Source organism: Alosa alosa, chromosome 17 (assembly GCF_017589495.1).
Source record: "Alosa alosa isolate M-15738 ecotype Scorff River chromosome 17, AALO_Geno_1.1, whole genome shotgun sequence".
Taxonomy (NCBI): domain Eukaryota; kingdom Metazoa; phylum Chordata; class Actinopteri; order Clupeiformes; family Clupeidae; genus Alosa; species Alosa alosa.
Genome location: NC_063205.1, coordinates 9399221 through 9426729, shown reverse-complemented (window position 1 = coordinate 9426729; position 27509 = coordinate 9399221). Strand labels below are relative to the sequence as shown.

Sequence of the window (27509 nt, the reverse complement as noted above, 5' to 3'; positions counted from 1 at the left end):
GTGTGTGTGTGTGTGTGTGTGTGTGTGTGTGTGTGTGTGTGTGTGTGTGTGTGTGTGTGTGTGTGTGTGTGTGTGTGTGTGTGTGTGTGTGTGTTGATTGATTGTGTGTGTGTGTGTGTGTGTGTGTGTGTGTGTGTGTGTGTGTGTGTAGGCAGACAGTAAATGGTGGCGATGGAAATGGGTCCTATCTTACCTTGGCCTGGGGTCACCATTCCTCTGGGCATATCTGCAATTCTAAACACCTGCTGCGGTGTGAGGAGAGATGACATTAAGGTCTCCCAGACTACTGCATCCCAGCACTAGACCCACACACACACTAATATGCAGGTGGAGACAAAAGAGGAGCAGAGAGCCTCAGCGCCAACATCAGCCTCGAGGGGCAGCCCTCTTCTTTTAGTTTTCTTGTTTTCATCAGAGGATGGACAGAATAGCTGGGTGAGTGAGTGAGTGGGAGTGGAGTGAGTGAGTTAGAGTGATAGAATAGAAACTGAGAGAGTGTTCAGTCAGGAGTTAGTTAAGGCCTGAACTCATCAGAGGGTGAATGAGTGAGTGAGTGATTAGGGTGTGTGCAAAATGATCGAGTGGTGAGCAGTCGGGCGGGTTAGCGTCTAGCCATGTGAGCTCAGGCATACAATTTTCCATGGCTGGGAGCCGGGAGATAAGCAGTGGCAGAGGTGGAGGCATCGGACGCCGGTGAGCAGATAGGCACAGGGGATTTTTCAGTGGTTTTCAGTGTGGTGGTGTGTGTGTGTGTGTGTGTGTGTGTGTGTGTGTGTGTGTGTGTGTGTGTGTGTGTGTGTGTGTGTGTATGTGTGTGTGTGTGTGTGTGTGTGTGTGTGTGTGGATTGATTGTGTGTGTGTGTGTGTGTGTGTGTGTGTGTGTGTGTGTGTGTGTAGAGCAGTTGGCAGACTCACAAAGCTCTGATCAGACGGGTAGGTAAATGGTGGCGATGGAAATGGGTCCTATCTTACCTTGGCCTGGGGTCACCATTCCTCTGGGCATATCTGCAATTCTAAACACCTGCTGCCGGTGAGAGAGATGACATTAGGTCTCCCCAGACTACTGCATCCCAGCACTAGACCCACACACACTAATATGCAGGTGGAGACAAAGAGGAACGAGAGCCTCAACGCCAACATCAGCCTCGAGGGGCCGCCCTCTTCTTTTAGTTTTTCTTGTTTTCTGAGAAAGACTGACAGAGCACAAAGTGTGCAGCAAAACAAGTCAAATGAAAGGAAGATCGAAAGAAAAAAAAAAAAAAAAAGTGACAGTAAGGAAAAAAAAAACCGAGACAGCGATTCCCTTCCACTTCCATCCTCTTGTTTTTGGGCTTGTTTCCCTCTCATCTCGTCTCTTACTTCCCTCCTGCCTGCGTGTGGATGTCCTGGCTCTAAATAAGCAGAGAGCTCTCAGGGACTGGGGAAAACAGCTGAAACATGTTGTATTAGTGTAGGTGGTGTGTGTGTGTGTGTGTAAATATATATATATATATATATATATATATATATATATATATATATATATATATATATATATATATATGTATGTACACACACACAATACACACATACAGTATATATATATATATATATATATATATATACTGTATGTGTGTGTGTGTGTGTGTGTGTGTGTGTGTGGTGTTTGCCTGTGTCTGTGAGTGAGAGTGTGTGTGCATGAGAGAGAGAGTGTTTTTATGTGCATGTGTGTGTATGTGTTTTGAGGTGACAGTGGTGTCACTGCTGGAGGGCCCTGGTTAATACACTTCAATTACAGTGTCCTCTCTCTCTCTCTCTCTCTCTCTCTCTCCCCTTGGTGAGAAATCCAGACCGGATCACCACATCTGACAGGCAGCACAGCATCCTAGTAATGAGCATGCATTCAGGAAAAGAGGGACCAGGCAGCAGGCAGCAGGCAGCAGGGAAGAGGAATATTGTGCCCTGACAGCAGAAACCATACTCCTACACTCATGAAACATTCACACACCCACACACACACACACACACACACACACACACACACACACACACAAATTGACAGATGCACACACCCGTATACACACACAGATATATAGAAACACTCACAGCAGAGATGGGGAATATGCTGAGCTAGGATGCTATTGCAAAACATGCCAATGGGACCAAAGAAGCAAATCACATTGAGCAGAGCGCCAATATCTCCTGCGTTCACAGGTTACTGCGGTTCCTCCTGCAGATGCAGGCGGTAGGGGCGTCTTCCAAGGCGCTCTGCTCCTGTTTCCCGAGCCTAACAATTTTATTTGAGCATCTGGCTCAGGGAGAAATGAAATAAAACGAGGCGGAATAGAGGCGAGTCAGCTGTTTTGGCCCATGGAAGCGGTGTGGCGTTTAGATACAATATGCGACGCAGCAAAGCAACGCTAATATAGTTTAGGTGTGTTGAAAATGTTTCGATGGCTTTATCAGAGGTCTACTGAGGCCTTGTGAATGTTCATGCACAGTGTGTCTGTGGGCGTCCGTATGTTCTCACAATGTCACTCATGCACTCTGGGAAATATTTCAGACTATCAAGTACACAAGCTGTCTGCAAGCGTATGTGTAACAAATTACAAAATACCAATCTTGCTGCAATTATTCAATGATTATGGCTGTGTACGTGGGCAATGAAATGATGTTTCTCAGGTTTTCCGTGGTGCTGTTCAGATGACTGAAAGCATATTTGACACCATACTGCATTGGCAGAAATACATTTCCAAACAATTCAGCCATTGGAAGGAATTACGCCTACTTCCAAACGCGACATCAGGGCAGGCATTAAAAGTTTCTAGCGAGATTAGATTAAACTCACCAGGCTGCAATGTTTGTTGTTTGTCTAATTGAAGTTGAGGGGAGTCATTGTAACAAGCAGCAACCTGTTTCAGATGTCGCAGAGATTAATTTCCAAACAGGTGTTGATTAGATAATTGACATCTGATTCTGCCGAGTCCCATGACACCATGTGCTCCAGTGTAAGCAACAGGTGCATAGAGTCTTTGTTTTTTCTCTTTAATTTTCTCTCACCTGTTCATTAAATACAAATACACATACTCAGACATACACAAGCAATGGTTTAGGTGGTGTAATTTAATACTAGACTAGGTCCATTCTTGTGGAATGTTGTGCAAAAAATCAAATAGATAGCTGAGGAGAGTGACTGTGAGTGTGCGAGGGAAAACTGTTCTGACCATGGAATGGTCATTGCATTTTACCTCTGTTACACAGGCATCAGAGTTATCATAATAAGAGAGCTATGTCTACTAGATTCTGTTACATTATGCAACTCTTTGCTGTCAACTTTTGTTATGTGAATTATTATTCAGGCCTTTGCTTGCCCTACTCGTCTTGTCTTGTGTCCTCTCAGCCCTCTGTGAGGAGCCTAATCCTCCTGCCTCCCTGTGTGTTTCTCCAGACTCCAGGAAGCCCAAACGGGACGGAAGGAAGAAGGAACGCACCCCGATGGACTAGAGAGACGCAGCGGAGTGCTGACTGAAACAGAGTCTGCTTCGTTTCCCTCCTCCTCCTCCTCCTCCTCCTCCCATAGATGATCCGGTGCAGAGTTTAAGGCCCTATAGCACTCAAGCAGTAAACCGAGAGAGCGAGAGGATGTGTAGAAAAAGAAAAAAAAACGACAAGAGCGTGTTTTATGTTATTCTATCCTATATACACTCTGATAGATGAGTTGTAACTTTTATAGCTAATTTCATACTCTTATAATGTTGATACTGATAGTGTGAGAGAAGGTTAATATTAAAAAAAGAAAATCTAATCGAATTAACCTTTTTTTTGTTTGTTCTGGATCAGGTTCTTGTAAAGTACAACAGGGTTGGAATGTTCTTTTGAAGTGTCTGGAAACCATTTTGAAAGAATTGTGTCATATTACTGAATGTTCTGTGTCTTAAAGGATAATTCCGGTGTGATTTTGACCTAAAGTGTGTTGAAATATGTTACCGAGTGTGAACGTATGTCTCATAGCTCACCTCGGCTTGTCCCCTGCACTCAGAAATCTGGCGCTAGTTAGCTAATGCTACCAACAGTGTTTCGTTGCGGTGCCTCGGGCATCGGCCTAGCCATGCAAATAAACCACTGTTTTACACCATTTATGAGGCTCAAAGTAGCTCCATACTTCATTGGTAGACTTCCGAGGGCCTTGACATTTAAAACGAGACATGGAGAACTTTGAAAAAGCACTGGTAGTTTATTTACAAGACGATTTGTACAGACAGTACCTTAGGGAATTTTGACGTTCGACGCCATCTTGAATTTAGTCACGATAAGTCGAGCAGGTATGATAAGGGATCAGTCACGATAAGTCGAACAGGTATGATAAGGGATCAGATTCCAAAAATAATTCAGTGGAAATGCATGGATTCAGTTGCTTCCAGTAGCAGCAACTGGAACCCATGCATTTCCACGGAATTATTTTAGGAATCTGATCCCTTATCATACCTGTTTGTTTGTTCGTTCGCTCGTAAATGGTGTAAAACAGTGATTTATTTGCATGGCTTGGCCGATGCCCGAGGCACCGCAACAAAACACTGTTGGTAGCATTGGCTAACTAGCGCCAGATTTCTGAGTGCAGGGGACAAGCCGAGGTGAACTATGAGACATACGTTCACACTCGGTATCATGTTTCAACATACTTTAGGTCAATATCACACCGGAAGTCTCCTTTAAATGTAGACTTTCTGGTCATCACGCCAAGGCAATAGATTGTCCTAGATTACCACTGTGAGAGTGTAGACCAATGCATTTTAATTGACATTGTTTTCACTGGTGACACTGTAATGTGTAGAGCAGTGTCTGATGTCCATGTTAGTTTTGTCGAGTGGGTTTCCCCATACCACTGGTCCTCACTGTCTGATTCATGTGTAAGTGAATAAAAGAAGAATCCATAAATACTCTGCATGAATGAATGAATGAATGAATGAATGATTAAAGTCAGTTACACAAAGTAAATATCACACTGAATGATTTGTTCATACATATAGACCAAATGTATGTCTCAAAACTGAAAACAGAAGCACTGGCACATCAGACAAATGTTTTTATATGTTTTTATTTGGTAGCATTTCTGTCCAAAATAATATGGCACAACATATCCACTGAATGTATTTCATATAACAGCTTCATCTGTGACCTGTGATACATCATTCAGATTCTTCATCCAATAATCTCCTTGAAAGGTTTTTTTAAACTGTACAGAAGGAAGTAGCATACTGAGGATCGAAGGAACAGGGGAAATTAAGGTAAAGGAAACATTCAGATATCTATTAAACACGGGTATGTACACGTTGACTGTAGCTCATCCAAATGACATAGAATGCATACTCTATATATAAGGCAAACAATAAGCTGTTGACAGACAACTCTTCTACTGTATGGGAAACAACAATCCACAGAGGGAAAGTGTACAGTGGCAATCTACATACTTAGGCAACTGAAAAAATATCCATCTGTTTTTGGAAATCTGATACAAGGAGGTTATCAGTACTTATGTCAGGTTATCAGTACTTATGACTCCTTATGTCAGTAGTTATTTATATTTATGCATTTATTTATTTATTTTATTTATATACTTTTAAACATCTCATTTGAGCTCTACACATTCAAGTGCATTCCCTCAAGATGCGGTCTTTTGGTCGTGACTTACAAAAAATCCCCCCCCCCTTAAATCATATATAATTTACAAGATATGCAAAGTTGTAGTTGAAAATGTCCATGGTTGAGTGTTTGAGAAGTCACACAGTTTTTACAAGATGTCCATTTCTCTCTCTCTCTGTCCTCTGAGGATTCTTCTTCGCACACATGGCTCAATGACGCCTCATTATCGCGGACTTTCCTCGTCCAGGTGCAGCCATGTTTTTCCTTTCTTCCGACACAAAAGACAAACAAGCAAGTGGAGCAAAAAGTCAACAAAACAAGCTGTAAAAAAGTATGCTTGGAGTTGCCTTAGCTATACAACTCCCATGTTCATGAATCTGTACCAGAGCGCTCAAAGTATCTTGTACAAGCGCAGGACAATAGCTGTCTGTCCAACCAAAGTTTCTCTTGTTGTCTGTCTCTCTTTCCCCTCCTCACGGAGTCCCTCCAATCCCCTAAAACAAATAGTTCACAATTCTGTCCCGTGGTTCACAACCTCCTGGCTTCTGATTTAATGTCCAATTATCCCCTTGTTGCTACTGACAAATTCTTCAGCTCCAGAATCAACGCCTTGTGGGTCACCAGTTCTGTCCTTGAATAAACCTTTATGATACACTTTCTCCCCCTCTACAACAATGTAGCAGATGCAGTTATAAAATGACATACAAAAGAACTTTTCTTTTCATAATTACATATGTGAATACAGAGTCCAATATTCTTCAATGACTGGTGGACTCGTGTCATTGTGTGAGTCTTTGGCAGCCATTTTCTTTTGAGTGTGGTATGGCATTTTGAGAGAAATACTTTTTTGTTGTTTTTTTTGAAGGTCCTGGAGTCGTGTTATACTACATTGGTACTTGTTTCTGTAAGAGGAACTGCTTGGCTTTTATGTCCAGTTCACATTGTTTTCGATGCCTTCACAGGTTTTTGTTGTTTAGTAGCTCCATTTTATAGCACATATTGTACACATTTCATTCCCTATCACACTGGGACACACACACACACACACACACATACACACACACACGAACACAGACACACTAACGCAACCACATTTAAAACACACAAACACAAGACATTTTGATACACACAGTAAATACAGTACAAATAATGAACTTCATCTAAAGGAAGTAATGATAATCTACTGACTATTGTGCTTTAAGGCCTGAATGTGCCCCGGTATTAGAATTTTATTGATCTTATTACCATTATTCACTTTTCCTGGGAAATGTAATTTTCGAATCTCCCAGAGTAGTCTGTATTAATTGATTGGTGTTCCAGAAAAGAATCTTGTGCTTTTTTTTTCTCAACAAATCAATGTCATCACACACACCACTAAACCCTAACACACATTGGTCAGAGTTTGGTTTTGCATCCATTCTTATCCTCCTTGTTCAATGATATTCCCCACACAGCAACTGTGAACGGTCCTCCTTCACTGCTAACACTCACACAGTAGCCTTACATTTGGGAACAGCAGCAGCAGCTTGCAATGCCTTAAAATATACAACATAAACATCAGACACTTGTGTAAATTCTTTAGCACGTTGTCTCACGGGTGGCTTCAGATCATTAGGCACTTCATCATGTGGGGTATAAGCATAACAATAGGGGCGCTTGCAAGAGAGAGAGGGGCAAGGAGGGTGAGGGTTAGTTTACGGACCTCAGAGTTAGAGGACAGAGGCCACTCATCATGCCAGTGCTGGGTAGGATCATGCAATCTTAGGAAAAAACTCAACACTGTTTTGGCAGTAGGGAGAGTTGTCATCTATTTAACTTTCCACTTTAGTGTGGAATCTTCTTAATAACAGAGTGTTCTAAAGTGTTTCAATTTAACACATCCAAAGACTTCTGTTTGCCCCTGTGACACACACAGACTGCCATCATGTGTAATATACATTTATATATACAATAAGTGATATCTGCATACCAAGGAAAAACGGTTACCAAACCAAACCACATAGAAATGAAAAGATTGAAAGTAAAGCTCTCACTAACTAACATCAGGTCAAAATGAATGTCTTATATAGAAATCTATTTACAATACTAGCCCTTTGTTTCAAGTTGTGCGACATCTCACTGTGTTTCAGTAAAGTCACACTTTGACGGCAACTATGTGCTGGTGACGCCACAAAGACAGTGTTTATGGAATGAGTACGACAGGAAAATGGCAGTTTTATGAACTGACTGTCTCACTCTGTGTGAAGTGAAACATGAAATCGGGGGGTTTATGAGCGAAGTGTCTGTGTCTCTCTGTGTGTGTGTGTCTCTCTGTGTGTGTGGGGGGTGTGTGTGTGTGTGTGTGTGTGTCTCTCTTTGTGTGTGTGTGTGGGTGTGTGTGTGTGTGTGTGTGTGTGTGTGTCTCTCTTTGTGTGTGTGTGGGTGTGTGTGTGTGTGTGTGTGTGTGTGTCTCTCTTTGTGTGTGTGTGTGTGTGTGTGTCTCTCTTTGTGTGTGTGTGGGTGTGTGTGTGTGTGTGTGTGTGTCTCTCTTTGTGTGGGTGTGTGTGTGTTTGTGTGTGTGTGTGTGTGTGTGTGTGTGTGTGTGTGTGTGTGTGTAAAAGCCACGAAATTGGAGCTGCAGTTTATGCCTGTGTGGAGCTTTACAGGGATTCCACTCCCGGCCTTGTCCTCTTATGGGAGAAGAACCATGCGTGCTCAGCTTTGTTTATCTCTGAGCGCTCGAGTCATCATGGGTCAACACGCCTGTGCCGCAAAAAACTCTGCAGTGTGTCTTCCGATAGAGGTCTCTGTCAACGACATTTCAAAGAGAGCCTGGCTCTTTGCGTCCGTCCAGCGGAATGGGACCGTCTGCGACAACTCTCACTTGGTCTGTCAGCGGCGACGGCGTGAAAGCGATGTAAGCTCTCAGCTGGCCTTTCCGTGGGATCTCTCAGAGTCCCTCCTCCACTTTGTCTTGCGTTCTGACATTGTGTTTGACGTGTTTGGAGGAGCCGAAAGCAGCTCTGTCCCATCCAGCAATGTTTTATGCTGTTTATGGGCATGCCGGTGGAAGGACGGCGGTGCCGAACGCTAAGCGTCGCTTCCCATCTCTCTCTCTCTCTCTCTCTCTCTCTCTCAGATGGAAACCTTTCACTCATCCCATCACGACTGGGGTGATTAGAGCATGACAGACGTCCTCCAACACCCATCAGACTGACATCCATGGGGGTGATGGTGGTGGTGGGGTCGGTGAGGGGGACACGCACACAAAAGCTCACACTCTCCTCCACTTGTGGTGGCGAGCACTTACTTCTCCTCGGCTATCACTCAAACGACAGCTTAGCCTGAGATTAATCAAGCGTCCCCGGCGAGCAATGGGCAGAGAGAGGCTCTTAGCTGCCACCGGGACGTGTGACAGATGACACCTAGACATGAGTCCACTTATCGGACTGACGGATAACTGGGGATGGCAAACTTGGATGAGCGCCTCTCTTTCTCTCGCACACACACACACACACACACACACACACACACACACACACACACAGCGATACAGCGAAGGTGTTTCGGCTGTCAGAAGTGGAGTGTTCCAGGCAAATGCGTCCCAAGAGCAATGGGGATGGAGGCCCGCCAGGGCACCATGTGTCTTAAGTGAGCGGTCCACGGTCTTTAAGAGATGTGATGGATTCATGTTTGAGGACATCTGCCGAGACCGAAATGGAGAGAAACATGAAACAGGAGCACAGTAGTGGAGAAGAGAGAAGGAGAGAGAGAGTCTGTGTTTGAGTTAGAGAAACAGAATGTATATAGGAGGGTATAGAGAAAGAGAAAACGAGTTTGAGAGAGAGAGAGAGAGAGAGAGAGAGAGAGAGAAGCATACATTATAATGGTATTGGTAATGGCACCTCAGCTTGAGCGAGACAATTTATGGGGGAGTCACACATAATAGGATAAAGAATGAGCAGGCCACTAAGTGGGACACTGGCCTGCTGTATAAGTCAAGCGTGTAATGTGCAATCTCCGATGTAGGTGTTCCACATCATGCCGTAATCTGATAAACCGTGTGCCAAGAATCCATTATTCTGCTGTCCTAGATCCCAGTCGTAAGGAGAGCACCTCGGGGGGTACACTCCATTCTGACTCCATTCCCCGTTTGAAACCTTCCTGCCAACTATCACGACTGGCACACAAATGCTTCGGATGTCAAGTGGAAAACTCTACTGTTGGCATTCAAGCATGGCTTGCAACAGGTAGCTATTTTTTCCTCTTTCAAAACAACCAGTGGGATTACTGTACAAATCCACCACTATTAAAAATGAATGTCCTACCTACAGACATATGGTCATGGGGATGTTTATTTAATGTAACCATGGAAACTATAATACATAGATATTATTGAATGATGCAACATGAAATAGCCCTTTTATTCACAAGGCTTATGCCTGTGATAAGAATTTCACCCCATTCCGGGGTTCCATACATTTCCAACACACTATAAACACACCCTACTTAGACACCCATACTACAACAGCTGTCTTAAGATTCACTTGTCCATGTACCAGAACTCCTTTATAAAGTACTACAACCTGCTCAGCAATCCTATACCCAATTACACAGAAAAGCCCAAGATTTCTTTCGGGAACACACAGCTATAGCCTACAGGTTTGGCTTCGTGCTTCCAATGATGGGGGACATATCGTCCCCACCTGTCTCCATGTAAATTGTGGAATAAGAGGGCCGTGGATAGCCTCCAGGGACCTCACTGTTGCTTAACACCATGTTTAGGTGCATCTTATTATAATTGGCAGATGGCTGATAATGTATGGTGCGATTTTGATTTGCATGCTATAAATACTGTATGCAGTATTAATAATGTATTTATTCTGTGCCTTTGAGCTTTAAGATAAAAACAAAAGGTAAAACGCACCTTTCAAGAGGCTGTGTAAAAATAGATAACACAGGATCTATAACTTAACTTCTATATTGGAGCCTGTCTCCGGTAGTGTTTTAACGGTCAACTAAAAAAGGTAATTAGTTATTCCCAGGGGCTTAGGCACTTGTAGCTGGGTTGTACTCTTGCACATGGAAATGTCAGAGAGGCCCCTCTGAACCGCTCGTCCAAGCTGCTCCACTGTGCAGCCCATGACAGCCCACCGTCCCTCCTGGCACGGGGGAACAGCTTGAGACAAGCGATACATCCACCAGTAATCACCGCCTCAGGTCCTCCCCATTGAATTTGTGTTGTAGATAATCTTCAGTGAAGTTCAATAGAGTTCCCTTCTCTCTCTCTCTCTTTCTCTCTCTCTCTCCCTCTCTGTGTCTCTCACAAGTACACACACACACACACACACACACAAACACACACAGAAAGACATAGACACATACGTAAAATATAGCCTCACACAGACATACACCTTACGTACACAAACATAGATATGTTAAATGTACTGTACATTAACTTATATACACATATGTATAAATGTATATATATATATATATATATATATATATATATATATATATATATACAGGGATCAATTTATACTGACCAACAAACTCAGGGTTTGATGGTTCAGTCAGCCCTATTTTCCCTTAGTAGTTGTGTTGAAATAAGCGGCGCAGAGCCCGTCCAATATCCGTCCTGTTTGACTTGACTTCTCTGTCACAGCAAGGTGCTCCAGTGGGACACTGAAGTCTCTGCCTTCCCTTAACTGAGCCTCTGATTAAACACAAGTCACATATTGCCAATACAACCTGTGCCGTCACACTCTTGGAGACGATTCGTGTTCTGTGGATTGTTTTTGTAGTTTGATCTGTCAGTCATGTGGATTTTGTGACTTTCCAAAGCCGTCCCTCAAAATCTTCCCTTTTTCCCTCAGCGGTGCTCGGAGATCAAGCATTCTAACTCACGTCTTTGACTCTAGCTGCTGCAGTTGCATTTATAAAGTGCCACAACAGGTTGTTTAGGAAAAAAAAAGAAACAAAAAGGAGTTGAAGAAATATCACCACTTATTCTCTCACCTTCTCTCTGTTTTCCTGCCTTTCACCATCATGCTCACAAAACACACACACACACACACACACACACACACACACACACACACACACAAACCCAAACAAACACACACACACACACACACACACACACACACACACACACACACACACACACACACACACACACACACACACACACACACAAACAGACACACACACACACACACACACACACAAACAAACAAACACACACACACACACACACACACACACACACACTCAGACGGTACACATAAATCATGCATGACACCCCAGACACGCAGACATCTGTTCATCTAGCCGATCTGATGTTTTTGTACTGGCAGAGAAGGAGGTGTTTGAAAGTCTTTTTGAAGGTGGCATTGCACAGGGCGTAGCACGCCGGGTTGATTGTGCTGTTGATGTAGCAGAGCCAGTAGCCGATCGTCCAGACGGTGTTGGGGATGCAGCTGCCGCAGAAGGTGTTGATGAGCACCATGACGTTGTAGGGCGTCCACGTGGCCACGAACGCCACCAGGATGGCCATGATGGTGCGCGTGACCTTTTTCTCGCGGGACGGCGGGCCCTTTTTCTTCTTGGGGGCCTGCTTGGTCATCTTGACGATCTTGCGCGCCACATGGTCCTGCTTCTCGGTGCTGGGGACGATCTCCACCGTGGTGTTGGAGGGCGTGTAGCAGTCGCCCTTGGGCGACTTGGTGACGATCTTGATGCAGGTGAGCTTGGAGCCGCCAGCCTTGGCTCGGTGCCGGGTGACCGGCTGACTGGCCTCGGCCGCTCCGCTGCAGCCGTCCGTGGAGGCCGCTGCCGCCGTGGCGGCGCCGTCCTCCTCCTTCTGGTTGTGGGCGGCCGCGCTGCCGGAGCTGGAGTCGTTGGAGCTGTCCTTCTCCTCGCCGGGGATGCCGTTGTCCTTAGGGGCCTCGTCGCCGTCCGCCTCGCCGTCGCCGACCGCGCTGGACGGGCCTTTCCCGTTCTGGAGCTTGCCGTCGTGCTGGTTGGCCACGTCCTCGGTGGACTGCGTCTGGCCACGGTTGGGGCCCTCCTCCCCGCCCCCGGTCACGTTGTTGTTGGTGGGCTTGGCCACGTGCCCGCGCACCTGACTGGGCGACACGGCGGCCGGGTTGGCCTGCGACGGCTTGCGGGTGTCCTTCTTGACGCGGCTCTTGCTGGCCCTAGAGATCCTCCAGTAGAGCACGATCATGATGATGACCGGCAGGTAGAAGGCGGCGATGGCCGTGCCGAAGGTGACCGCTGCGTTGGAGAAGAACTGGATGTAGCACTCCTTGTCGGGCACCGTCCGGCCGCCCACGATGAACTGCCAGAAGAGGATGGCCGGTGCCCACAGGATGAAGGACAGCACCCAGGCGGCGGCGATCATCATGCCTGCCATCTTGGTGGTGCGCTTGATGGGGTAGCTGAGGGGCTTGGTGACACAGAAGTACCGGTCAAAGCTGATGATGAGCAGGTTCATAACAGACGCGTTGCTCACAACATAGTCCAGCGCCAGCCATAGGTCACACACCACGGGCCCCAGCGGCCAGTAGCCGATCACAATGTACACCGTGTACAAGTTCATGGAGCACAGGCCAATGATGAGGTCTGCACAAGCGAGGCTAAACAGGAAGTAGTTGTTGACAGTCTGCAGGCTCCGGTTGACCTTGATGGAGAGCATCACCAAGATGTTCCCAATGACGGTCACCAGGCTGAGGGAGCCAGCCACCAGCACGATGAACACCACCTCCACCGTCTTGTAGGGGCTCTGGAGGGTGGCGGTGGGCTCGGTCTCGTTGCCGTCGGAGGCATTCCAGTAGGTGAAGTTGATCCCATCCATCTCGCCGGGTCTCGTGACGTGATTCTTCAGTCGGCCGGAATCCTCCGTTTGCAAGTCCTTAGATCTGTGGAGGAGCAAAGAGAGAGAGATATACTGTGTGACTTGTGCTGCATTTTCATACAGCACACAGCATGTCAGAAACATCGAGATACACATGGCATTCCGTTGGCACTGAACAATATTCAGAGATATACTGTGACTTTTGTGCTGCATCTTCATACATCAAACAGAGTGTCAGAAACTTTGAGATGCACATGGCATTCCATTGGCACTGAACAATATTCAGAGCAGAGGGGGAAATATATTCAGTTTCTTTTTTCTGTTTTCACAAGCGCAGATGCCCCATATTTGACCTTATGACACCATGAGAGCATAATATATGGATACAGTATATGTCATTTTTGTAGCCTCGAGGTCTGTCGCTAGCTAACACGGTGGCATAAAAGTATTGTGCCTTATGTAGTGGGTAAGTAAAAATGTAAAGCTCCAAGTCACCATAACACCCTGCCTATACCTCACTGCAGCAGGAGAAGTACAAAAAAGAGACATCTGAAATAGATAGGGATGTAAATGAAATGATGAAGGCCGACTGGGAGAAAATATCCAGCAGATGTGGTGTAATTTGGCAGAAGAAAATATGATCCTCAATAAAATGACAGTGTGCCCCTGGGAAGAGTCTCTCTACCCAGGAGCCTTTGGCAAAGCGAGACGTTTTGTAATTTTCAAGAACACTATCATAGTGAGTCAAGCATGCTGTTTTGTGTATTATTCAGTAGACAAATGTGTTACTCTGTAAATGGGGCTGTCAGTGACGTGATGTTTACATGTTTTAAATACATCAGCAGTTTCATATAATTTTTAATACATTCAGAGTAAATTTTAACAAAATGGCTTTGCACTAGCTCGTAATATATTATGCTGTACCATTGCAAATGAATAGAAAGGTAATATCCAATATATCAAGTTTCCCATATTTGTTTGTGTGATAGTAGTACATCATTTCAGAAAATGCAGAAAAATCTAGGGAAGCATTGGATATTTGCTTCTGAAATATCAAATGGATGAAGTTAATCTAAAAAACGTATTTTCAGCCAGCATTTAATCATGAAAGGATCTTAATACTTTCAACTTTTACTTCAAAGCCAGTGATGTGGTTGGCCTCTGATTGGACATGATCCAGCCTCTAACTCCTTTAACCTTATTTGCGCATGGTGTGGACTTTCAATAGTCCTACTGTATGTGTTTCTGTGCAAGCGACTGTGTGTGTGTGTGAATGTGGTTGTGCTCAAATGTCTGGTTGGTTGGTGGCTGTGTGAAAAAGATGAGTGAAAACGTGTCTGCCTGGTTAGTGACTTCACTTCGAAGCCGGTGTGAGCTGTCCAGCAGTAACATGACCAACTATGTGGGGTCTGTGTGATGACTCACTCAGTTTTCATGCTACGCTTTGATCTAACGTTGGCCTGGGGCAGGGTTGGATGTGCAGAGCCTTGGGAACACTTCCCCCTCCCAGCCCCCACCCCACCACCACCACCACCACCCCTGACGCCAACACATCTGGCTCTTCAGACATCATCTCCATTAGCCCAACACCATACACGCATGCTACATGTATGCTAATACGGCACTCTTTCCCTTTGAGCACCAACATGAGACAGACATGCTTCTCTCCCTGCTGTTGGGCTATCGGTTCTGACCCCTTCTCCCTCCTATGGAGAGCACTCCTTTGATCATTAACCATACACCTGCAAACGGCACATGCCAAAAGCGGCCTCGTCACTGTTTGTCAGGTGTGTTCTAGATCTGTCAGTGTCTGGGCTACTCTGACAGGACAAGGAAGCAAATCCATTTGTTGTTGTCCATTACCTGTCCATACCAATTACTCCTCAAGCACGGTCATACTGTGGGTTGAGCACATCAACACATCACAGTTATTCTGCAAGAAAAAGCAATTTTATCTTGTGATTATTAATAGCAATGCAATCCACCTGACGGCATTAAGGGTCGTGTGGTCACTGCGGATGAAAATTTTCCCAAAGATAGATGACATGGCTTATCTTTCTCGTTTGTGCCATGACGGAGCCGTGTCATCCTGAGTGACTGTTATTTGATCATTGGGGTGATCCATCGCAACGCTGCCCCTCTCGCTGCGGATTAGCGCGCTACCTTTGCGCGGAGAGGATTTGTCACCGCAGGACAAACTCTGACTCTCGCGACTTGAGTAACGGTAATTTCGTTCCTTTCAGCTGTGACACGGACTGGGATGCGGAGATAAAACGATGGCCAGTGGATATGGAACCAGCAGGCAGTGGCCACTTTCTTCCCTCTCCTCTCAAGCGTGCACCCTCCTGTTTACTGCTTTTGCCCTTAACAGACTGACTGTGAACAACTAGAGCGAATTTACTTATCTTCTGTACCAGAAATCCCTAATCATAGTATTAGCCACGCAGCTAAGCCCAACTAATCCCCCATAAAAAATGTTAAAGTCCAACAATTTATGCATCAGTTTTGTAGAGGAGAAGAGAAAAAAAAACACATTGATGGTACAAACAGGGCAGACTTGTTGCAGACAGAGGCAAAGTGGATTATCAAAGCCTGTTAGATCCAGTGTGGAAGGAGCAATCGAGAAGCTATGTTGAGGCCCGTGCTGAATACCAGAGCAGGCCTTCACACCAGGAGCCTCAACCGTCAGTCACAGGGCCAGAAGAAGGGCTGGCCGGAGCACCCACAGCTTGCCCATACAAAGCAAGTCCTGGTGTTTCTTGGAGTGATATTCGTCATAATGGAGTGAGTCCCTGTATCCGATGCTGATAAACTGCTGACCAAAAGGGCTGGCCAGTTTTGGTGCAACGTGGCTCGTGCTCTGCAGTGTTTGAATCTGTAATGTGAAGCACAGGAGCTCATTTACCCACAGGCAGCGACACTCTGTCTTAACGGCATGGCATTACCCTCAGCACCAGGAAATGTCTCCTGAGGTAGAGGCAGACCCTGGAACACACCTGGCCCTGGCCTGCTGCGAATCTGGCTGACACAATCTGTTACCTGGGTCCATAATCATTTCCATTATGCCCTGCGGTCACAGAGAGATTTGTATGTCTGTGACATTTACTACACTGTGATTCAGTCTTATGTAGGCCATATTACTGATAGAGAGGCAGTCCTATGCACAAGTGAAATCCACACTCAGGCACTAGACGACTAGAGTTTATATGAAGACAGACAGTCTCTTCCATTTAAACACAACTACAAAAACCTAGATGTTATGGGTTTGTGGGGTGAAGTTTCAGTCTCTGAAAGTTATAGAGTTTCCACATCTTTGGCTGCACTCCCACTTTTTCTCCTCTATTTAAAGGTTTTGACAAATGACAAAATGAATCGTTGTATGCTCTAAGGGGCGACTGTAAATAAATAAATTTTGCTTGCCTTTTAGACTTAGCTGTTCCTGGTGCTGGCTCAGTAGAGCCGAAAATTGCCTGTGGCCTTTTGGACGGCCAGCCTCTCCCTCTTAACGGATTCTCACTTGTCTCTGCCCTTTTTTCTCCTGCTCACGCACTCCGAGGGCCAGTCAGAAATCTGTTCAACTGCACATGAGTACCGGTATTAGTCTAACTAGAAACATGGTCATTAATTATATCTTTTTGTTTTAAAAAATATATGTCCACAAGGTGTCCAAACTATGGACAGGACACATTCATATTTCAAATAGATATTCCCATACATACAGTGAGTATATCACTGAGAATGCTGATTTTTTCCAACACAAGCAGTAGTGATAGAATAATGTTATGTTATTTACCTAAAGCATGACTCTCCCCAGGTAAACATACATGAAAAAAAAACACATTATGCGTTCATAAATAGCACATGTGTGGACATACATCTACTAACTGTGCAATACCATGGGGTGGGATGTGATGCATGACCCTGGCTGCTAGATTTACGAACGGTGTTGGAATACAAATAGTGCAATGATGCAGTGGTAAAAGCCCAAGACATTTCCCGCCCCCCACCCACACCCCGCCCAGCCTGAACCACAAAAACCTGAATATGAACCTGCACCCCCCCCTCGTTTCAGACAGTTAGCTAGCTGCCTTTTTATTCCCAGACCTTACGAAAGAACATGGGACCCATACATGGGGTTAACGCTTCCTTTTTGATGGTGAGCCTTTCAAGGAACATGCTCGGAATGCTCACCCACCAGTTACTGTTACTGTTATCTTCTGCAGGCCCATATGGGCATGCTTACAGTACACAGCTCATAACAAACCACCAGGGCTTGTTGTGTTCCCAAGTGCAGTGTAGCCCTTGGTGACCTTATCCAACTCCTTGTCTTTGACCCTGTGAGCACAGCTTAAGGTTGAGGAATGAATGAACCTATATTTAATTTCATCTTATACATAAATATAAATTCCATAAGGAATCTTGTTTTCACGGATAAAGAACACTTATGAAATGGAAATATTAGAAAATGGATTTCCACAGGGAGCCCTTGATACCATTTCTCATACACAGAAATTGGTATGCTCGTAGAGCGGCGGAATTGAATTGAGATGAAATATGCATCTTCAATCTTTATCTATCTCAAGCTCCTGTGTATTTTTCGGCTTGATGGACAGGTTGGGTTGAACGCTGACTTCCTCTGCCCCACAGACTTGGGAGTCTGTGCTGAAAAATCTATGGTGACAGACTGCCGGAAATGGCCTACTACATGCCACCTTCTATCGGCTCTAGAATCAAGATTGTGCTGCTGTGACTACTGTAATACATGCATAAAGTCACCTCAGACTCACGCATTCACACACACACACACACACACATTCAATCATTCAATGACACACACACACACACACACACACACACACATCCTTTTTGTCTCTGCCCCCCCCCTCTCTCTCTCACACACACACACACACACACACACACACACACACACACACACACACACATATGTCTCTCTAAACTCATACACTCGCATACTTGCTCATACATAATGCAGTGGATACATGAATTCTCTGCACACCAAAATAAACAAATTCTCCCCAGGAGCGTGTTAACAGCTGCGTTCGAATGGAGCCAAGTGGCGAAGGAGAGCGGGAGCCGAACGGGAGGCCCTATAATGCTAAATAGGTGCCAGACTAGATCGCCAGAATGGAGATGGAGCTGATATATGAGCGGGCACGAGTGGCTGTCAAATATATGCAAAGCTGCCACATTTAACATGCAGGCCTGAGAAGTGTGGGCTGGGTGTGCATACAAATGTCTCCGGAAATGACAAAATAAGATCATCAAACTGTAATGACCCTAATGGTCCCACATCCTCATTTCATTAAGGTGATATATATCGCCAGGGCGACATTAATCCGTGTCGTCTGCATTCGAATGTGTCTTGTGGGGCTGACGATGTGGCCAGCTCTTTTCCATCAGCACTTTGGTCGCGCTCATCACTCCTTACTCCTTACTGAGTTCAAAAGCTGAGTCACCCCAACCAATATGTGATGTCTTTGACAGCAGCCTGGAGGGAAAAACAACTTGCAAACACATCTCTACTCCCACGGCTACACAAGCTCCCCGCGGACTACTCCATCCATAGCGGTGCCACAGATGTTTTGGACTATTTTGCTTTGCGATATGCCAGCAGTATTGTAAACGCATTGTAAACGCAAGAGACAAATATGATCAAAGTCGCCTCAGAGCTGAGCTGCCCTATTTCATCGGCACAGACAAAAAAAAAAGAAAAAAGCCTGCGCAGGTGTCACCAGATCGGCCTGCTCTCAGGTGTGAGTGTGATGTGTCTGGGAGGGTGGAAAATGGAGGTTAATGTGGGGTTAATGAGCGATAAATGGATCTGAGGCTCGCAGGAGCCCAATTTTTTTTTTATACTTGCACGCATGAGGCATGTGCAAACAGCAGCTCTCCGTAGGGGTGCTGATAGTGTCTCCATTTTGCAGCGTTTGAGAGAAAATGAGCTCTGGTGATTGGTTCTGGGTCATTGTCTGTATGTGACTGGAGTTTTGAAATGTGTGTACTAGAGTGAAGATGGTTTGCATGTGTATGTGTGTGTGTGTGTGTGTGTGTACAGAGCGCCTGCCAAACAGAGTAAGAATCACAGAAAAAAACGGACGGATGCAAATTCAAAACTACGAAAAGGGCCTATTCAAAAGTGGCTGAGCCCCCCCAAGTTTGTCAAAAATCAGGTTAAAAAAATCCCGGACGAGCCCCCATTTGGTTATGTCCCCTGCTAGGGGTCTATAAGGGAACTATAAGGGAACTATAGGGAACTATAACAAAACTAAATAAAGCAAGGGCAAAACACGGCAGACAACGGTGGATAAAATTGAAAATAATCAATAATTTATTATAATTAAACTAGAACATATATAAATGCAAAAATTAATATTCAAAACAAATATCAAGCAAAGGCCAGATGGCCGCAAAAACGAAGCCTGAAGGCCAAAAACTAAGCCGCCCAATTTCCAGGCCTCTCTCCCAGACTCTCACTCTGAGAGGGACTGGAGACCTGGACGTAGTGTGGGGGCGAGGTGGGGGGCGAGTGTGGGACGAGTGTGGGGACGAGGGGCCGTGGTGCGTGGCGTAGTGTGGGGGCAGTGTGGGGGGCGGTGGCGTTCTGCGGTAGCGGTAGCGTTCTGCGAGGAACCGAAAACGAGCCGGCCCCTGGAGTGACGTCAACCAGCACCTTTTATTAAGCCCCCTGCTGGAGTGTCTGAAAAATACAGAGACAGCAGGAACACAAACAGCTAGGGACGTAACAGTGTGTGTATCAGTGTAAGTATGTTTGTAGGTGTGTGTGTGTGTGCGGACGGACAGCGTGAAAAAAGGTGTCTCGGTTCAGTGACATAACCTTGATCTCTCCTGACAGGCAGCAGTGGTGTTTGTGACATCCTCCCATCTGCTGGTGTCAGTTCATGCTGGGAGGCCATGCCAGCACTTAAACACCATCTCACACTTCCACAGCCCCCCACACACACACAGAAACCATATGCTCCTTTAAGCCTTTATTTATTTATTTATTTCACTCTCAGATTTATTGGGAGCCACTGACATGGAGTGGCCATTATTTTTTATTTCAGAACAAATGAATGAAAGCCCAAACTGCTCCGGTCCGGTCTGTGTGATATAAATGGAACCTGGACTCCATAAAACAAAAACCAGTCAGGACTAATCTTCCCACCCCCATCGCTGATCCATAAAACCCCATTATGGCGCCGCATAGATGATATACTCTGTGCTATAACTGTCTGTTTAAAGGTGGCCAGGACCATTTCCCTTTCTTCCTCTCTCTCTCGTCTGAGTGGCCCTGAACGATCTGTCGTTGCCGGTATATCATTCCTCCAGATCTCAATAGTGGTGGTCTGACCGCTTCAGAAAAAAAAACATCACATTTCACACTTGACCTTTCCAGTTGCTTTTTCCAGGCAATGGTGAGCTCTGTGTGACTTAAGGGACAGCTACTGAACTACAGAAAGAGATGGGGGGTAACTGAAAGGAGTGCCCAGATGTGACGTCCCCAATGACACTGACACGATGGTAAGGTAGAGAGAGGGGGAGAGAGAGAGGGGGGGAGAGAGAGAGAGAGAGAGAAAGGGCAAGATGCAGTGACCTTTGAGGACAGTGAGCTGACATGCTCCCAAAGTGACCAGCAAACTGGCCATATGTACTTCAAATAGCCATGAACTCACGCAAGGAATGGACGAAAGAAACAGCAGAATAAAAAGTGTTCAAAGAAAGCCCTGAGCAGAAAGAGAAAGCTTGGACAGTGGACAGATGGAGTCATGATGGGATAGGACGGGAAGATCATTTCTTTCCATCACAACTGCCTGGCCCTGCCAAACACAGTCACACTGGCTGTCTAAATGCTCCTAATTCTAGCTTCCGACATAATGCAATTTTCAAAATTTATGAAGGACAACACATCAGAGTACATTCTCAACCTTGTAAAATGAGCTGTTTGAGAGGACCTGTTTTAGCAGTGGCGAATGGATGTTGTTTCATTTTGCCCATGTTTGTGTGTTGAGATTTTTGGCAGATTTGAATGCCAATGATATTACCGTCCTAATCATTTATCACCAGCTGTAAAAACATCAGAGTATGTATTCTGAGCTCAGTGACATCATCGCAGGGTGAAGGTGGCTGGGGGTCTTATGGGATGATGATTGGGTATTGTCTCAGTGCTTTTTCTCTCATTCGTGTATACAGCCTTTTCAGTAGATCTGAACACAGAGCTGCCTTGTTACCTAATGCAAAATATATTGGACTTATTTTATTATTGTTTTGGCTGAGATATTCCCCACTCTTGGCATGCCCCAGAAGAGCCTTATGCAATATTTGGAGATGGCTCCGGCGTTACGTAACAACGCGCATCATAAGGAAACCATGATAAGCTTTGCGCTCAGAGAAAGACAGGGATGGAGGAGGACCTCTTCTCCTCCTCTCTCATCTCCTCTACCACTCTATCCCCACCCCACCCTCCCCGTCACCCCTTAGTCGTGTCCCAGGTGTCACTGTTGGCAGAGGACACACCCACCCCCACCCCCCCATCCACACCAGGCTCCCAAGGACGACGGCAGGGCCCCTGAAATAACCCGTAATGGACAGGCGGGCACATTATGGCCAACATCTGGCAGCGCAGGCCTCCTCTCTGGCACGGCACCGTGGGCTGGTGCCAGGGGCTGACAGAGGCGCCTGCGAGGTCCTGGTGTCACCACGCGAGAGACAGGGGCTGGACACTGGACACAAGTCCCCCCCCCCCCAAAAAAAAAAAAAAAAAACAGAAACAATAATTTACACATTGGGCACATAACGCATATTGCTTAAATCCGGAGCCATATTTTGAAATGTAAAAATGTATGTCTTTGTGTGTGTGTGTGTGGGTCTATCTAGGGCAATTCCACGCAAAACTGTCACATCCATAACGCCAACTGAATACCATGGCATTGTGTTGCCGTTATGGATGTGACAGTTTTGCGTGGAATTACCCTCTACCCATTCATTTAATGGGGGTTGCATGGTAGTCCTAATACACACAGCAGTATGCCCCTGCTCTCTCGCTCTCTCTGCATCAGTGGGAGGAATGTCTTCTCCCCGTCTCTGGCCCTCCACGCAACGCATGGCAATGAGCTGACCTGCTGCTTGGCCACAGTGGGCACAGTGTCCTCATTATTGTTTTCACACGGCGCATTGAAATGGAGCTGTTATCGCTCCTCTGTCTTGCATCTCCCCAAACAGCTCTCCCGCTCTTAGTTCCTCTGCCCTCTCTCCCTCTCTCTCTTTTTAACACTCTCTATCCTTCTCTTTGTCTTTCTATCCTCAGGCACTCAGCCTCTCTCTCTCTCTCTCTCTCTCTCTCTCTGATGAGATCTCTATCTTCACCTCTTTCATTTCTTTCTTCCTTTTATTCTATGCACCCTTAACAGCCTGTATGCACCATATGGCACTCTTTTCTACTCTCAGTCTATTCAGTACACACCTCTTTTTTTACCTTTTTACACTCCCTATCTTCATATCTTTCTCATCCCTACTGACCCACCCCCAACCCCCAACCCTCCCCCTGGTGTTTGTGCTTGATAGTCCACTCACGCAGGCCGGCTCCCGATGGCCCCCTGTGCTGCACACCTGCTCGCTCAGGTTGGGTGACATTAACGCCCTCTCTGCATGTGAAGGTGCCACGGTGGCCGGCTGCCATTTGGACGGATCTTTTGCCACCGGATGCTCAGTCACACAGAACGCTCACGGAAATACTACAATGTTGAGTATTTAAGAGTTGGAGCATGTGGCCTCCCAAATAAAAAAAAAAAGTGGTAGGTTTGGGACGCCAGACACCAATGTTGAGCCTTCTGGAGGTTTGTCAAGTCAATGAACCACCGAAGATAACACTCTCGAAAGCTGCTCTGTTGGTGATGTTTTTTGCCCATAAAGTCTGCTTTGTTGGTGAGTTTGTTTTTGATGGTAAATAGTTTTGGTTGTTGATTGGCCGCTGTGGAAAATCCCCTACCTATAGCACAAGGAATTAAACACCTCTCTTGTATTTATCTAAAATCCCTAGAAAGTGACAAGAACTTCTAAAATGTAACAGGATGAAAGCCTGATGTTATAGCCTACATGCCTCTCATCAGATACTTTCTGCTAATAAATATTGAAATGAGTCTAGTGAGAACAGGAGTGGGTGCTGCACCCATTATTCTTTTCAAGCCCGAACCGTTTTTGGCAGCTTTTTATGTCCAGTCATGAACACACCTTTTTTTGTTCACTTTAAACTTCTCTTTCATAAAAAGAAATATGAAAGGGAATGTGCCCTTATGAATATTTATTTATTATTTAAATGCAATGAGAATACACCATTTTTTTTTGTCTCAAATGCACACTGAAGTTGGACCATAAAAAATGGCACCAGAATTTGGTTCAACGTTATGGTCCATTAAAGGATTATGATTATGTAGGTAGCTGAGTGCACATGCTCATGCTTCTATTCTATTCATTCTGCTGATATAGACCCTTTCAACAATAAAAACAAAAACAATGCTTGAACGTTCTATTTGGTTCCCAATCTACTTCCTCTGCATTAAGATAACATATGGAATGTTAAAACGGAAGCCTTGTGGGGCCAACTATGATGCTGATAATGGAACTCTCTTGAAAGGGTCCATATTCAAACCATTTCTTAGCACTTAGTTTGTTTGGAAAGGAAGACTAAAATACATACATATCAGTCCCTCTCCCCCTATTAGGCTGTGCTTTGTATACTATACTATTGAACTATCATACACCCCATGTAGAGGTGCCCGTGTCACCATCCCTAGCCAGGGCAGCAAGCTGCGTTTACATGTTCCTGGGACAGTAACCTGGCAAGGAGAGAGGGGAAAAACACGCCCCCCTCCCTGACGTCTGCCAACGCCCTTGCCAACGCCTGTGGTCTCTTTCAGGTGGCCGCCAAGAGGTGTGTGCGTCTCTACGGGTTACGTCAGACCACGGCAACCCTCCCCCCACGTGACGGCGCTCCGTGCCGCAGAGTGTACAAAGAGCCGGCCGTCCACTCCGTTTACATCGCACTGCGCTCTAGTTTTTCCCGCATTGCCATCATCGACGGCACAACCACCCCCACGTCCCTCCTGTGATGTATCGCTCCTGCGCTCTCTCCCGTAGATGGAGAGCGGTGGTGCTCATTAAGATCTGTAGAGATATTGAAAATGGGGGAAAAGGGATGGAGCGAGAGAGAGAGAGAGGGAGAGAGAGAGGGAGGCTGAGAAAAGAGAAAGAGATAAAGCCTGTTGGAGTTGTTCCACTTTATTGTTCCCTAGGCACATTCTCTCTCTCTCTCTCTCTCTATCTCACTCTCTCTTTTACACTCTATCTCCTGCCCTCTCTGTTACTCACAAACATACACACAGGCACACACCCACCCACAGACACACACACACACACACACACACACACACACACACACACTTTCCCTTTTATGACGCACTCACTGGTGACAATGCCAACCTGCAGCGTCCTTGAGCAAGATGCTTCCTGAGTGCAGCCTCTTCTCGCATGTTATTCCACCCTCCCTCCACTCTTTGTTTCCCACAGCCCAGTGCAGATAAGCCACTCAGAGACAATCTCTGGAAACAGATCTAGTGAGCCGAGGATCCATTTTCAGACTCACAGGGAACACTTTGCCACACCGTATGCAGTACTTCAGGGCTGTTTTATTGTTTGGCTAGCCAATTCAATCAAAAAACGAGAGCGATAAAGACAGAGAAAAAGAGGGAAAAAAACAGGGATGTTCAGCCTTCGTGTGTGTGTGTGTGTGTGTGTGTGTGTGTGTGTGGGTGGGTGTGTGTGTGGGGGGGTGTATGTTTGAATGCTTTTAGAATGTGACCCCCTGAGAGAGCCTCAATCTGGTTTGGCTGTGTGCACTTTCAAGCCACTCTTCCTGCAGATAAACAGAGGTGCATATCAGGATCCGTCAGCTATCGCTCTGGCCTGTCCACTCCCGTGCTCCCTGATGGGAGACCGCTGCCCCAAGGCTCGTCCGTCTATGAAGGTGTTTTTGTGTGGCCGCTGGCCCGCGGCGTTATCGCCGTCCCTCTCTTGTTGCGGGGGAGATGCTCCAGCTGCGACTGATACGGGGAGGACAAGGAGCTCTGTCACAGATGACCATGTGACAGGGACAGAGTGGACGGGGACAAGGCGGTAATCACCACCAGCAAAAAGACCCCCCCCCTTCTCCACACACACACACACACACACACACACACACAATCACCCCAGAGCCAAGGAGGTGAAATGAAACACCTCAATAAAATGCTAATCCGCGGTCGGACCATTTGATCCGCGCACGAGATGCATGGTAGCGCGATGCAATCACGCTGCTAAAGCCCTCAGCGGTGATGCCAGCAGGCCCTTCAGACCAGGTGCACGAACTGACACGAGACCTGACAGAAACCACTTATGTTGGGCCCTTTTCACGATCACCTTGTTGTCATTCAAAGCCATTCTGGGAAGAAAAGAGGAGGGAGATTAACACAATGACAGGCTGTCTACATCTCAGACAGCCAGCGACTGGCCAATTACTCATATCTGGGTGGTATTTTTCTAAACCAAGTGACAACATCATGACTTTTTTTCAGTCCACTGACTTTCACGATTTACTCTGAAACAATAAATCAGCATGTGAACAAGCACACAAATAAACAAAAATAACGAGGACTGTAGGTTTTGTAAGTTTGTTTAAGCAACACTGAGTGAACACTGAGTCTCACAGTAACACTGAAACATCGATGTTCATAATAAAAGCGACAGCCCATTTTTTAAGTTGAAAACTTAATCCATGGGCTGTTATCCTGAGAAAAGCTCTTTGCACTCGAGAACACAAACAACAACAACAACAACAAAAACGTCTCCAATTAGCTTAGAGTCCCTGAAGCCTTTATATATTCTACTGCCGCTGATATAAATTATACATGTTGTATATTAAACACTCCAGCTTTGCAGCTCTGCTCCCACAAAACATTTGCATAACTCAGTAAGGTTGTCCCAGCTGAAATAATATGCAGCCCAGGTCTGTGACTGCATAGTTAGACGATGATCACAAGAGTTCACTTTTCTAACAAACCAAGGACACACCGGGGACCCCCATAAAACATGCAATTGGGCAATTCTGATAAGCTTACTTCAAAGGGGCAACTATGTGACCTTGTGTGGTAGTTGGCAAGGTGCATTTGCAATGTTTTGGAACAATGTCCACTAAACATCTTTGTGTTTATGCAGCATTAACCTATGAGAATGCAGTTTTGGATGGGTTGGGCGGAGTGCGTCTCTTGTGCCCTTGGATTGGAGAGGAAACCTCTTCAATTTTAAAGTGGTCAAGAGGGGAGGCTCATTATTCAAAGTAAAGTCAGATAAAGCCTTTTTGACTTTGCCAATGCGTTGTCTGTGTAATCAGTGTCTTCAACATCGCTTCCTCCTCTCCTGCATGCATCCCAAACAAGTCTACAGGGGCAGCCTAAGTCTCAATGGGCAGCCCAGGCTCAGGGGTCTCTGAGAACAGCTGTCCAGCACCCCTCCATCACCCCCTGCCTACCACCCACCCCCCCCCCCCCTACACACACACACACACACACACACACACACACACACACACACACGTGATCCCCACCCCTGCGGAGACCTCGGCTAATTGGTCTTGGGGCTTCATCACGGGCGGAAGAGGCCTCGGTGGGCCCCGACTGTGCGCCATCTCACAACTTGAGCCCAAGACCAATCAGAAGTTAGCCGTAACCCCCGCTGTCTGAGGCCTGTTCATTAGATGCTTCCCACTGCTGAGGGCTATTTCTGGCCCGGGGTCTATGTCCATGTGCGCGTCTACGTACACAGCGGCCTCGGCGGTCCTTTTCCTTTTTTTTCTCTTCTCAGCGCGAGCCCTGACCGCCGGGAGCTCGGCGTTTCATTTGATCCCAGTGATTTGTGCTTCTTAACTAACTTCATCTGGGGCTCTGATTGGAGGGTGAGACGGAGGTTAAAACACCATCAAAGCAGCCTCCGCCAAGCT

The 27509-nt window shown here is 46.0% G+C and overlaps 2 protein-coding genes across 4 annotated transcripts in view; one reads left to right on the top strand and one right to left on the bottom strand.

Moving 5' to 3' along the window:
- Window positions 1-3634, top strand: part of ptn (pleiotrophin) — a 40834-nt gene extending 37200 nt beyond the window's left edge. The window contains exon 5 of the mRNA XM_048268235.1: window positions 3428-3634. Coding sequence (XP_048124192.1) covers window positions 3428-3483 — 56 coding nt within the window. The 3' untranslated portion in view covers window positions 3484-3634. The remainder of the gene's footprint in view (window positions 1-3427) is intronic.
- An 8158-nt stretch (window positions 3635-11792) lies between these two features.
- The window catches only part of chrm2a (cholinergic receptor, muscarinic 2a), a 68646-nt gene continuing 52929 nt past the window's right edge, over window positions 11793-27509 (bottom strand). For all 3 annotated transcript variants that reach the window (XM_048268189.1, XM_048268190.1, XM_048268191.1), the window contains one exon: window positions 11793-13526. In XM_048268189.1, coding sequence (XP_048124146.1) covers window positions 11927-13462 — 1536 coding nt within the window. In that variant the 5' untranslated portion in view covers window positions 13463-13526 and the 3' untranslated portion in view covers window positions 11793-11926. The remainder of the gene's footprint in view (window positions 13527-27509) is intronic.